This window comes from Mustela nigripes, chromosome 15 (genome assembly GCF_022355385.1).
Source record: "Mustela nigripes isolate SB6536 chromosome 15, MUSNIG.SB6536, whole genome shotgun sequence".
In the NCBI taxonomy this organism is placed as follows: Eukaryota; Metazoa; Chordata; class Mammalia; order Carnivora; family Mustelidae; genus Mustela; species Mustela nigripes.
In genome coordinates, this window is record NC_081571.1 from 5072584 (window position 1) to 5087453 (window position 14870).

At 42.6% G+C, this 14870-nt stretch overlaps 1 protein-coding gene across 3 annotated transcripts in view; it reads right to left on the minus strand.

Annotated features, from left to right (window-relative positions):
* Positions 1–14870, minus strand: part of SPATA13 (spermatogenesis associated 13) — a 149454-nt gene that overhangs the window by 76499 nt on the left and 58085 nt on the right. For all 3 annotated transcript variants that reach the window (XM_059378085.1, XM_059378087.1, XM_059378083.1), the window contains one exon: positions 7423–9144. In XM_059378085.1, coding sequence (XP_059234068.1) covers positions 7423–8982 — 1560 coding nt within the window. In that variant the 5' untranslated portion in view covers positions 8983–9144. The remainder of the gene's footprint in view (positions 1–7422; positions 9145–14870) is intronic.

Sequence of the window (14870 nt, forward strand, 5' to 3'; positions counted from 1 at the left end):
AGCTACTCCCAGTTTACGGGGCAGGAAAGTAAGTCTTGGTAACTCCTTTGGTTGACTCTCTCCCTATGTCTACAGTACCTCCTCCCTCCCCAACGCTCTTCCAGTTGGCCTGGAAGACCCTGCCACTCCTCCTCAACTACTGCCCTCTGCATCCTGATCTTCTTGAAGACCCCACACACTCGTCATTCCCCAATTATGCAATTCTTTACCCAGGGTTAGTAATTCGGTCTTTGATGCTCTCGTGGTACAATGTATGTTTGTACATTCCTCACTGGAAACACCATACTACAGTATAATTATTTATACACATTCCAATCTACCATTAGAATGTGAGCCTGTAGGAACATGAATAGCTTTTTTTTCTTCAATTCTTTCTTTTCTTTATATCTGGCATCTGTATCAGGTAGGTAGATACTGAATGACAAGATGCATTAGGCTTTATAATGTGTTGTTTCATTCACTCCTTTTCCTTCTTTCCTTATATATTCTATTCCCATCCCCACATGCTACAGCCTTATTACCTGAGCTCTCTCTGGTATTAAATTCCTGATAGCTTTCCCGCTATCACCTTTCTTTCCAATTCTCTTCTTTACCAATGGTGGATTAACTTCCCTAAAACACAGTTCTGAGCTTAGTTCTTCCCAATTCAAAAATATCCCTGACTCCACGGTAATTACCAAGTAATGTATAGATTCTTTACTCTAAATTCAAAGCATGTCCAGAAAACCCAAAGGCTCCACCCCAAAACTGCTAGAACTCATACAGGAATTCAGTAAAGCGTCAGGATATAAAACTAATGCACAGAAATCAGTTGCATTTCTATACACCAACAAGACAGAAGAAAGAAAAATTAAGGAGTTGATCTCATTTACAATTGTACCCCAAACCATAAGATACTTAGGAATAAATCTAACCAAAGAAGCAAAGACTCTATACTCAGAAAACTGTAGAATACTCATGAAAGAAACTGAGGAAGACAAAGAAATGGAAAAATGTTCCATGTTTATGGATTGGAAGAACAAATATTGTGAAAATGTCTATGCTATCTAAAGCAATCTACACATTTAATTCAATCCCTACCAAAACACCATTAACTTTTTCCAAAGAAATGAAACAAATAATCTTAAAATTTATATGGAACCAGAAAAGACCCCAAATAGCCAGAGAAATGTTGAAAAAGAAAACCAAACCTGGCAGCATTACCATTCCGGACTTCAAGCTCTATTACAAAGCTGTCATCATCAAGACAGTATGGTATTGGCACAAGAACAGACACATAGATCAATGGAACAGAACAGAGAGCCCAGAAATGGACACTCAACTCTCTGGTCAACTACTCTTCAACAAAGAAGGAATGAATGTCTGATGGGAAAAAAGACAGTCTCTTCAACAAATGGTGTTGGGAAAATTGGACAGCCAATGCAGAAGAATGAAACTGGACGATTTCCTTACACCACACACACAAAAAGACTCAAAATGGATGAAAGACCTAACTGTGAGACAGGAACCCATCAAAATCCTTGAGAAGAACATAGGCAGCAACCTCTTCCTAGAAACATCACCAAAGGCAAGGGAAGCAAAGGCAAAAATGAACTATTGGGACTTCATCAAGATCAAAAGCTTTTGCAAAGCAAAGGAAACAGTCAACAAAACCAAAAGGCAACCAACAAAATGGGAGATTTATTTGCAAATGACGTATCAGATAAAGGTTTAGTACCCAAAATCTATAAAGAACCTATCAAACTCAACACCCAAAGAACAAATAATTCAATCAAGAAATGGGGTGACGACATGAACATTTCTCCAAAGACATCCAAATGGCCAAAGAGACACATGAAAATGTACTCAACATCACTCGGCATCAGGGAAATCCAAATCAAAACCACTGTGAGATACCACGTGACACCAGTCAGAATGGCTGAAATTAACAAGTCAGGAAATGGGAGGTGTTGGTAAGAATGTGGAGAAAGCGGGACCCTCCTACACTGTTGATGGGAATGCAAGCTGATGCCGCCACTCTGGAAAACAGTATGGACGTTCCTCAAAAAGTTGAAAATAGACCTACCCTACAACCCAGCAATTACTCTACTGGTTATTTACCCTAAAGATACAAATGTAGTGATCTGAAGGGGCACATGCACCTCTATATTTATAGCAGCAATGTCCACAATAGCCAAACTATGGAAAGAGTCTAGATGTCCATCAACAGAAGAATGGATAAAGAAGATGTGGTATATATATACAGTGGAAAACAAAAGGTTGCTATTTGCAATGAGAGGATCTAATTAGAGGATATTATGCTAAGCAAAATAAGTCAATCATAGAAAGACAATTATCATATGCTTTCACTGATAAGAGGAATTTGATAAACAAGACAGAGGATCATACAGGAAGGGAAGGAAAAATGAAACAAGATGAAACCAGAGAGGGAGACAAACCATAAGAGACTCTTAATCCCAGGAAACAAACTGAGAGCTGCTGGAGAGGAAGGGGGTGGGAAGGATGGGGTGGCTGGATGGTGAACACTGCAGGGGGCGGGAGGGGGTATGTGCTATGGTGAGTGCTGTGAATTGTGTAAGACTGGTGAATCACAGACCAGTACCCCTGAAATAAATATATGTTAACAAAAAATGAAAATTCAAGAGTGCCCATGATCTGGCCTTAATGATTTCATCTTAACTTGGTTCATTCCCCTATACCAAACCAACCTATGTTATTTCCTGTTCTCTCAAATCACATAAAATCTCTGTATATCTGACCACTGAAAATTGTATGTAGACATCTCACCTTCTTTAAGTCAGATTCTTTCCTTGATTTGATACATGGGTAAAAACTGTAACTCTTCTGAAACCCCACAGCATACGGTTTTACCTCTTTTGTGGATTTAATCTATTCTGCACAGTTCTAATATGGTTTAGACACATCTTAGCTCATTAATAATGTCCTTGACATCCTTATAGAGCTACATCTCATTTGAGTGTCTTATAGGTGGTAGGCGCTCAACAAACTGGCTTTGGTACAATACTAAATGAACACTTAAAAATGTTAGGTCATACTGGAACCTAACTCTCATGCTTGAAAAAAAAAATTTAATGTAAAGTCAAACTAACTGTTTAAAGATCTTCACAATCCTCCCTAAGACTATAACAGAGTCAAAAAAAACACTTTTGGAAAAATCTGATCTCAGTTGGCCCAGGTTTTTCAAGCAGTTAGGTCAAACTAGGATGGAAAATCATCTAAGTCGATAGTAATCATCACGCAGTGACAACCAGTGTTAAAGACTGGGTGAAGTGCTTAATGGGCCTAAATCCCCTGGTTCCTACAAACATCCGAGGAAAGATGAAGCTATCCCACATTCTACCCTTGAGAAGACTGAAGCCAGGAGAAACTCAGCAATTCACTCAATGGTGAGGATCTTTCGAATGGCAGAGCCAGGATTCCAATGAAACTAAAAAAATAAAATAAAATAAGAATCTACTGTAAGACTATAAAGCTCCTTCTCAAGCAATTACAATAGGTTTTCATCATTTAATAGAGTTCTGGGGCACCTGGTGTCTCAGTTAAGTGTCTGACTCTGCATTCTAGCTCAGGTCATGATCTCAGGGTTATAGGACTGAGCCCCAAGTGGGGCTCCATGCTCAGCTTGGAGTCTGCTTAAGATTCTCTCTCCCTGGAGCACTTGGGTGGCTCAGTGGGTTAAAGCCTCTGACTTCGGCTCATGCCATGGTCTCAGGGTCCTGAGATCGAGCCCCGCATCGTGCTCTCTGCTCGGCGAGGAGCCTGCTTTCTCCTCTCTCTCCACCTGTCTCCCTGCCTACTTGTGATCTCTCTCTCTCTCTCTCTGTCAAATAAATAGATTTTGGAAAAAGAAAAAAAAAAAAGATTCTCTCTCCCCCTCTGCTCCTCCACCAACTGGTATGTGGATGTGCACACCCGCATGCTCTTGTTCTCTAAAAAAATAAATACAATCTTTAAAAATAAATAAATAGGGGCACCTGGGTGGCTCAGTTGGTTAAGCAGCTGCCTTCGGCTCAGGTCATGATCCCAGGGTCCTGGGATCGAGTCCCACATCGAGCTCCTTGCTCAGCAGGGAGCCTGCTTCTCCTTCTGTCTCTGCCACTCCTACTGCTTGTGCTCTCTCTCTCAAGTAAATAAATAAAATCTTTAAAAATAAAGAAACAGGGCGCCTGGGTGGCTCAGTGGGTTAAGCTGCTGCCTTCAGCTCAGGTCATGATCTCAGGGTCCTGGGATCGAGCCCCACATCGGGCTCTCTGCTCAGCGGGGAGCCTGCTACCTCCTCTCTATCTCTGCCTGCCTCTCTGCCTACTTGTAATCTCTCTCTGTCAAATAAATAAATAAAATCTTAAAAAAAAAAAGAAACAAATAAATATAATATAAATACATAATATAAATATAAAACATAAATAAATACATAAATAAATAAAATAAAAAAACTTCATCCATGGCATATTTCAACACTACCACAAATTTCTGAATCTATATGGCATGACTAGGGACTGGGTCCCTTTCCTAGTGACCTAATAATTCAGCCAATGGGGCTATTCTGTGACTTGGTGGGAAAAGCAGCCAAGAATACGCTGAATTCACATGCCTATCTCTTTATCAGGGAGTACTGTCCACAGTATAAGTACTAAATCACATTTTTAAACTTAAACAATTGTGGAATCCTTCAACTGATCATTATTCTTACCAAGAAACTTACCACTAGGTGGCAGAAGTATGAAGTTAACAAGGTGATTTTTCTAGTGTTTCATAAAGGAAGAGCATCCAAGCATTTTCCCACCCTTTTTCCAAAGTAATATAAAATAGGTTCTAAATTTTAAAATTATTCTCGCAAACTGCATCATAACATTTATTTTAAATATCATAATATACACAGATTTCAACCTTTTTTATATTCAACACTAACTATTCAACTGGCTTTAAACATAGAAGTAGAATCATACTATCAATGAATTAAGTAAAAAATAATACACTGTACATTAAGATATATTGATACTGAAATTTAAATTTGTGTTATGCTATATAAGATGGACAAAAACTTATTTATTTATTTTTTAAAAGATTTTATTTATTTTTTTGACAGACAGAGACAAAGTAAGTGAGGGAACATAAGCAGGGAGAAGTGGGAGAGGGAGAAGCAGGCTTCCTGCTGAGGGAAGAGCCTGACATAGGACTCAATCCCAGGACCCCGGGGATCATGACATCAGCAGAAGGCTGACACTTAATAACTGAGCCACCCAGGCACCCAAAAAACTGCTTTTTAAATCATAAAGTTTGGAGTTCTGGCATTTTGTAATTTCTTTTTCTGTTTATTTGTTTCATTATGCTTGTATTTTGTTTCTAAATGTCAAGAAAAGGTTTCATATTCTATTTTACTGTATCATATATACATTTTACTTCCCTGCAAGTAACCCTAAGATTACCAATATGTAAAATGCAAATTGGGGAAAATCATCATTATATTTTTCTTTATGACATTTACTTTAAAAGCACAAGAGGAAGCCTGATATGCTTGATAAGAATTTTGAAGAAATAAATGTAAATTCAAAATGTGATAAACATCTTGAAGCAAATTTTTAAAATTATCCATATACACATGTGCACTCCTGATGACCTGTGCCCTGATTTCTATCTTTGATGATCCCCTATAGGTAGAAATTAAATTATATATGATTAAATTATTTATAACTATATATAATTATGTTATACTTTACAAATATATGGGCAAAACTATATAATGATCAAAATAATTCTGAAAAGTTAGAAACTACCTCTTGCATATGTTCATTTAATATGTATTGAGGAAGAAAATATTTTAATGATGATTTTTTACTGATTTTATTAAGCAGAAAATAATATCTCCATGTTTTGTATAAAGACCCTCTAGACCTATACAAAACTTTTGTTTGGGACCTGGGGGCTGGGGTGGGGGTGGTTCTAAACCATCTGTGGGTCAGGCTGGGTGTTTAGTAGAAGAAATGCTTCATCTTATCATCCAGGGAAGGAGTGAAGCCCAGCCTGGTTCAGGCTTTGGCCAATTACATAGAGCATAGCTAACAGAATTGGAACTCCTTCCCAAAGCTAGCAATGAGTCCAGTGTCCTTACAACTGTTAGATAAGGCTTCTTTGGAAATATGCAAGTGAGCAAATGGTCATCAATATATAAGACCTCTAGAAGACATGCTGGCCCTGAGGTCTCTGTACAAACTTACATCCACAAAAAGTGAGGCAGCCTCACTTTTTTGGCTGCCCAGGGACACATCAGGATAATTTAGATCTCCTGAGAGTCATCTGCAACAGGCTTTCTATTTTCAAAGACTCTGCAAAGCAAAGGTCAAAGCAGACAGTACACAGGCTATCCTGGCCTCCATGTTTGCAAAAGCTGCTGTGTAATCAATCATTCATCTACACGCATTAAAATAAAACCAAGGTCCTCTCCAGGGATCAGTGGGAAGAAAGAGTTGCTAGGGGATTATTTTCTATGGCAAGCACCAATTTATACCTGTAAAATAGTCTAGAAATATACGTGAAGAATAATTTGCAATATATACACATGAATGAATTTCCTCATCTTTGAGCTCTGTAATGTACTGGATGCATTTAGAAATAAGTGAAAATTATACAGTAAGGTGAAGTTGTCTGGATGCTTGACAGGATATGAAAAGAACATTGCTCCTGGAGCCCTGACAGTTATTAGTTGATCTGATTCATGAGATGCTTATGTTCTACTCTAAAAATAAGTACAATAACCATCATAAAAATTTCTTTGAACCATCGTCACTGAGAGGTTGACAGGTATCAAACTGCATGTTTCAAATTCATTACTAGAAAATAAAAGATTTAGAACATATAATGGTATCTTAACACAAGGAATCTCATTTATATGTAGTCTGTTGGAAGGATACAAAAACAATTTAAAATACAGAGAAGAAAGCTATGGGTAATTTAATTAAAAAACAAAAGTTTCAAAAAAATTTTTGAGAGCCCCTATTAGCTGCATAGAGTGGAAGAGAGGTCTCTATCAACTCCCCTCCAACCCCAACCCAGCACGTGGTGGGTCCTCTATAAATACCCTTTGAAGGAATGGTGTGGCAAGCGCCATCGCAAGGGATCTGGAATACTAGCAATTCATTTCAAAAGAGATAAAGACAGAGATGACAGAAACTTGACCGGAATAATCGTGAGGGCAGTCCAATTGGCACGGGGCTGCCTGCGTCTCCAGGAGGTGAAGGAAATTGGATAAATGCCAGGGGACGGGGACACAGACACACACACACACACACACACACACACACACCCAGTGGAAGGGCAACCTCCAGGAGCGATGAAAGGTGAGAGCTGGGCCAGGTGCCCCCTCCGCAGCAGGTCACCTACAGGAGGTCCCTGCTCTGTCCTTACCTCCTCCCTCCTTTCTTCTGCACCTGACGCCAGGTGGGGGCTCAGCTGAGGGTGGCTGCCGGCGCTGTCCTCACGGCCTTTGTCATATGCGGCTTGCACAGAATCCCGGGAGGTCACAGGCCCCTCTGCCCTTTCTTCACTGTCCACTGAGCTGAGGGACAGCGCGCTGAGGCTGTTGGGACACGCGGCACTTCCCGCGCCGGGGCTGTGGGGGCTGGGGGGCTTGGGCGTGGTAGGCCTTGGAGGGATGAGCGGCTGCTCGGCTTCGAACGTAAACCGGCCGCCAGCTCGGCGTTCCTCGGAGTCCTGGGCAACCGGACTCGACGAGGCGCTGGCGGCGCAAGGACGGGCACTCTCTGCCGCCCAGGAGCCTGGGGCTTCCAGAGGAAAGACGGCGGTGTCCACGTCCACCCGGGGGCTCGGGGCCCCGGGCGAGCCGCAGCCGGAGCCGGCGTGCGCGCCCGCGCACCTCCTCCACTCGCGCTCCGCGCTGGTGGACACGCGGCGGGAGTAAGCGTCGTGCAGCCGGCTGTGCACCTGCAGCCTCTGGCTCGCCTCGCCCGGCGAGGGCGCCCCGCTCCGGGGACTCTCTTTCCTCCAGGCCGCGTCCGTGGCGCTGCTCACAAACCTCAGGACGCGGTCAAAGTCCTTGGCCCGCAGTGGGCTCTTCCAGCGCTTCGTCCTCCTCTCGGAGCCACCGAACTTCTCCGAGTCGGCTGATGAACTGCTTAGCGTCCGTCGGGGCGCGGGCTTTTCCTGCGCCCCCTTGAGGTCCATGAGATTTGAGGTGGACTTCCGCTTGAAGGAGCTCTTCTTCAGAAAGTTCAAGTTATCCGTGCTCTTGCTTTTCCTGTAGATGATGCTGTTGTTCTCGGAGTCTTTCACGAGGATCTCACACACGGTGGGCTCCTGGGGGCCGGGGGCCAGCGGCCGGACGTGGTTCTGGGACCCTGGATGCTTGTCACCATCCAGGAGGCTGATGCGGCCCAGGCCATAGGCACGGCGGATGCTTCGGGACCGATGGGTGCTCCTCTGGAAGGCATCGTCGGCCTCCTCGGGGTCGGAGCAGTCCGACACGCCCCCTGGCCCTGCCTTCGGGGCATCACTTGCTGGTCCCGAGTTGGGGCACCTGCTGGTTTGCATTCCGATTGCAGCACCGTTTGAGATGGGTTTCCCCGGGTCACGTTCTGGAGGGTCTTCCCTTGGCACATCTGACGCCTCTCGGTTCTGAATTCCTTGAAGGACGGAGGACTTCAATTTTTTGAAAGATCCCATTTTCCGAAAGGAGGCAAGGGCATTCCAGGTAGAGGAATTTCCCATCAAGACCATGGAGCGGGGCCTCTCCGGGTTGGTGCCAGTCCTCTTCCTGCTCACGGAGAAGAGGCGCATGAGCTTAGCAGGGCTGAGTCTGGCCTCCTGGGCTTCTGCCTCCCCGCAGTAGCTGCTGCTGCATCCTCCATTCTGACACGCGGGGTAAGTCACCATTTTGGGGTCTTTGGGATCAGAGACAGAACACGGGATTGCAGCAAGTTGCCCGTGGCCATTCTGGGCTGTTGTCATGTTCTCGGGACTGTGAGTCCGTGGCCACAAGGCAGTAGGGTTCAAACCCACCTGCACATCCGTGTCCACAGGCCCCGGATGCAGACCTTCATCTCCCAGGCTGCTGCCAGCCTGGCTTTCACACCTGCTGTGCACATCAGGCTCTTCACTGGTGGCCACTGCCTGCAACAGAAAATTAAAAACAGGGATTTACTTATTTTCCCCCACAGCAGAACTTCTAGGAACAGCGGCTTATTTGGTTTAAGAATTACAAAAACAAAAGAAGCATGCTTTGTGACAGGGCTGATCAGTTCAAAACTATTTTAAAATAAAAATTTACCTTTCCTAATTCATTTCACAATGAATTAAAGGGAAGAATGCAAATACACATGCCTTTAAAAAAAAAAAGATAATTATGGGTTATGCATTCAACGTAAAGGTAAATTCTCGAAAGTTAGTTAACACTTTTGGAAAAACTGCTGGGATGAGGGTACCTGGGTGGCTCGGTTGGTTAAGCGACTGCCTTTGTTTCAGGTCATGATCCTGGAGTCCCAGGATCGAGTCTCGCATCAGGCTCCCTGCTTGGCAGGGAGTCTGCCTCTCCCTCTGACCCTCCCCCTTCTTACGTGCTCTCTCCCTCTTTCTCTCTCTCACGCACACACTCTCTCAAATAAATAAATAAAATCTTTTTTAAAAAATTGCTGGAATGAAAAATTGCTAGAATGAGGCCAAGGCATTGTTGAACATTGGACTTCTCTTTATTTGAAGTAGAAGAAATTTTTGATTATCAAATAAAGACAGACACCAACAACTATTTCAAAATGTGTCACAGTGAAATATCAAACCATATTAAATTTAATACAGCTAATAGGCAGATTGAGTACTGTGTGTGCAAGGAGCTGTAGTAGAGACCAAGATGCTCTCAGCTGCCTACTGTCTATAAAACACCCAAACTCTACTGAAAGACAAAGTGATACAGGGACACATGAGTGGAAGGGACAAACTGCGGATGCATGAGGTCTGGCTTTGTGAAGGAAACTGCATTAGTGAGGGCTCTCTGACAGCAGGATTCTTACTGGCTGGGGACTGGACAGGGATAAGGTTATAAGTATTAGAAATTCAGACGCAAAAATTCAAATTAAACAAAAGTTGCACCTTCTTTTCTCCTCCTCCATGCCCTGAAGCCCACCATATACCTGCGGTCCATGCTCTCTCCCCGAAGTGAAGAGGTAGTGCTCTTTACCCTTTGCCCTTCAGGCCAAGACCTGCTCAGCATGCATCGGCCAGCTTAAATGTCAGTCCCTCTGTTCTCAACGAATGATTAGTCAATGAAGGAAGGTAGGAAGGAGTGTGATAATTACCATAAAGGACTACCACTCCCTAAGTGCTTATTACTACGTGTCAGGCCCCTGTACTAAGTGTTTGAAAAATGACGTGCCACTGACTATTCATACAAACCTGCAAGATTTTCATTTTACAGATTACCATTTTACAGATAATCAGATGGGCACTTGGGCAGCAGGTGTTGGGGTTCCTGCAGCTCTCCCTTCCAAAGCTTATGCTCCTCTCCACTACTTCAAACTAATAAACAAAGAGAGCCAGAACTGGGATATGAACCCCAAGTGTGTGACACCAAATTCAGTGCCTTATGACATAACCCCAACTCAAGTCAAATCCCAGATGCCCTTATGCCAGTCAAAGCCACTATTCCAAAGGCAAGTATTAAAGACAAAAGAGGAAAAGGAGGAGAAAGTTGCATAAAAACCTTAAGGTTAGGGGCACCTGGGTGGCTCAGTGGGTTAAAGCCTCTGCCTTCTGCTCAGGTCATTATCCCGGGGTCCTGGGATAGAGCCCAGCATCAGGCTCTCTGCTCAGCAGGGAGCCTGCTTCCTCCTCTCTCTCTGCCTGCCTCTCTGCCTACTTGTGATCTCTGTCTGTCAAATACATAAATAAAAATCTTTTAAGAAAACAAAAACAACCTTAAGATTAGGTCCCAATTTAGCTCAGTGCTCTCAAGCGCTGGAGAAAATGTGACCTCACACAAAGAGGTCTCATCTGCTTCTACTCTCCAAATTCTCTGGTTGTTCATTTTTATTTACTCCTACATCAAATTAAGGAATTCCCAGGGAGTCACAGTCAAAGGGCTGATTCCATCTAGGACCAGGAAAACTACACAGATTCAGACCCCTGTAGTCTTTCTGATGATTTACCCAATTCCATTACTCAGGAGCCTAATGAGGCTACCACATGCCCTCTGCAGTTTAATGTTCTCATGGAGAAATCAGGAAGCCCGAAGAGCTGTGGGCATGAGCCACAGAAGCAGAAATTTGAATCATCCCGGCATTGAGGTTGGAGGTAAATCTCTAACCAGTTGCAAAATGAGTCTAAAACTGAGTACCACCTGTCCACCCTCCCTGTCTGGGAGAGACACGGGGCTGTGATTTTATCAACTTCTCACAATCTTGAAACGAAGCAGACAGTTTATACAAATATCAAGTCCAGTCACGGGCACTGACCGATAGCATTTTACATAATAATAATAGCTTTTTTATGACTTACACTGCATACAGAGGAGCAGACATGACCGTTCTCTTGTCATCTGACTGGACGGAGACAATTTACAGATACTAAAGCTAGAGGGCGCCACAAGACTTTTTATAACCAAGGATGGAAAAAATGTGTCAGGGGCCCTGAGGTCTCAAGGGGTCCTAGCAGTACTTGATTTTAATGCTGGGTAGATTGAGAATGTTCTATAACAGGCATGGGGGCAGGCCTACATTTTAAACTCAGTACTGTCCACATGAATCTTGAGTTAAGTCATTTCAGTAATGTGTGCTCCAGTGCCACCTATAAAAGATTAGGTATCAACATTTATGTATATGGCATATTAACCAATCAATTAATTTATGAACCTCTTAGGTATAAAGATCTGTGTAAGCCCCACGATAAACCCAAGAAAGTGACAAGGTGATAAACTGTTCTAGATGGGAACTTGGCATGAGCAAAGGAAGATCCAGGAACCTAATTTGATTAGGAGGCAATAAACTTGGGTGACCAGCTGTCCCAGTTGGCCCACTGGTTAGGTATTTTATAGGACATGAGACTCTCAGAGATGAATCCGGAGAAGCTCTTGCCAGACTGGGATGGCTGGTCACCCTACATTAGGTAGAACAATATAATTCGAAGGATGGCACAGTGTCATGTGGTAGTAGAATTAAGATGAAAACAGGTTTAGAAAAGAGGCCATCTCTTTAGTCTAACAATTTGAGACTGCCCATAGGTGTCATCTTCTTTGGGAATCTCTTCCTGATCCTCCTAAAATTAATTAAGACCCCTTACTCTGTGGATTATGGGCATCTCACCAAATTGCTTGGCCAAGACATATTTATAATGATAGGTTTATATGGCTGCCTTCAGAATAAGACTGTGAACTCTTTGAGAGTAAGAATGCTATGCAACACTTATATTATTTATCTTGATGTAAAATTGTATCAGTTATCCTGCCTTGTCAATGTCTGTCCCAACAAAACAATTCATCAACAATACCACCATATTTATCCAGTTTAAAGATGCTTAAATTTTATAACACTAAAAAGTCTAAGTATTTACTAAAACTTAAGTTTTAAGATACAGATGTAGTAAAATATACACAGACTTGATTTCTGATTGGGGCAACATGTTTTTTTTAAACGTCCAGTGACTTACTATTTTGTTCATGCAGCTGAACAACATGATTGTTGTGTGCTGCTTGGAATGAAACTGAAAATCACGGAAAAAGGCTTTTCCTGGAATTTCCGAGAAACATACCAAGTAGCATTATTTAGAACTAATACTTTGACCTCTATTAACTAACAAGGGTTGCGATTCAATCAGTGGTTTTGTAGCAAGTCTTGTAAATTGTGGGAGCTCTGCCAGAGAGATTTATGAACAGAACTACAAGGAAGATTTTTAGATGGGAATATTGTGAAATCCATTGTCTACGAGCTGGATTCTGGGGTGTATGAACTTTAGAATAGAACATTTCTTTTCACTTGTAATGAGAATTCTTTGAAAACAACTATGACCAATAATTTTTTAAATAAGAACTTATAATACTTGAATTTGAAATTCAGAAATACATATCAGGTTAAATGTACACACAAGAGGGGTTTTATAATCTGTTCATGTAAAATATAGAAAATGTGACATTGGAGGAAAATATATTGAAATCTGAAAGTATAAAGCTTCCAAATCACAGTGCTTTAGAATACTGCCTTAAGGAACACCTAACCCCTGTTTGTAAAGATTGGGGCACTGGAACCCAGGAGGTCTGAGAGACATACTGTCAGCCACCACTGGTGAAAGCACAATGGGGCCGGGAATCAGAGGGACCAACCAGGTTTGGGCCCCAGCAGTGCCACAAACTGGCCAAAAACCTGTTGGTCACCCTAGACCTCTACCTTTCCTTCCAGATCTCATTGGCCACCAAGTCGAAGAGATTCTTCTCCAGATCGCACCAGTCTGTGCTCAGTGTGGCTGCCATGGCCTTATTTCCGATCTGTAGTGCCTTCCAGCTGCCTTAGCCTCCTGAAGAACATCCTCTCGCCTCCAAGTCCGGCCAGCGTCCTTCCCAAACACTGCCAGTGGAGTTCTGCCACTTCATCTAGCGTCACTGGCCACCATCTCTGAACCTCGAGAGGATGTCAGATCTCAGCCTAGCGTACAATACCTCTCACTCAGGCCGTACGGAATTATTTACTGGGAGAGTTTCTCATACTGCTGTGCTTTGGGTTATTTCCTTGTCTGCTCTCAGAGACTTCTTCCAGCCATTTTTGTCTCTCTGTATTGTAGGGAAACACATTCCGGGGCTCCTCTGACAAAGGGCTTCTGGCTAAGTTGGTCAGTGGGAAGCACTGGTGGGAGATGATGCGTGTGGGAGAAGACGGACACCAGGACACTGTGTACACTACCGAAGGGGCGTCTTCCCCTCTCCCTCCAGCCGATGGTGGGACTATCTTCCTGTTGTTGTTCATCTGAGTTCCTCACTCTCTCCTCTTCTGTTTCAAGTCTGTATAAACATAATCCCTATTTTAGATTCTCTTTGTCTGAAATATCTGAAAATGTTTCTCGTTTCCTGACTGATAAATATGTGCTTTGCCTAATAACTTTCATTAATTCACATCAACTTTTCCCCAAGAGGAACTCTTTGCTTCCTATCCAGTTCAAAGGCCCCTTCTCTGTGGGCTCTCTTACACATCGCTCCATTTACGCATTTACCATACTGCTCTGTAATGCTAGTTTCACAGTCTCCTTTCTCTGCTAAACTCTGAAAAGTTCTATTAAGTCCCAAACCAGGTCTTACTTAACTCTGTATTCTCAGCATCCAGTCAGTTATTGAATGAATGACTACCACTTCTTTGGCATGGTGCGTCACATATATATGCGGGGCTGTGTCATTCTTAGCTGTGAGGGCTGTCCTAAGCATTCTAGAAAGCTAGCAGCATTCCCAGCCACCACCTTCAGTGATACTATTGGGAAAAAGAAATAGAATGTGAAAGAAAGCCCTGAACACCAGGAAGTGCTATCAGTCAGTTTCAGAATGGTTTCTTGGAAACTACTGAAATTTATCATTTTTAATCATAAAACAGTGTTCTATGTATGTACTGTTTGATGATACTGATAAAAGAAAATCTTTAAAATGATAATATTGATAGCAGCTAGTTTGCTGTGGTAGAAATGCTCAACTTAATCTCTATGTTCCATTACTTTAATGGTATCTAATTTTATAGGTGTTTTTTATACATTCAGTGAAAAAGAAAATATCATAGGAATGTAAATCCTGACATGTTAATCGCTACATATAGTTTTTAACTATTAATACAGATATTTCATTTTAATATGCAATCATATTTATCTGAAGTTTATGAATC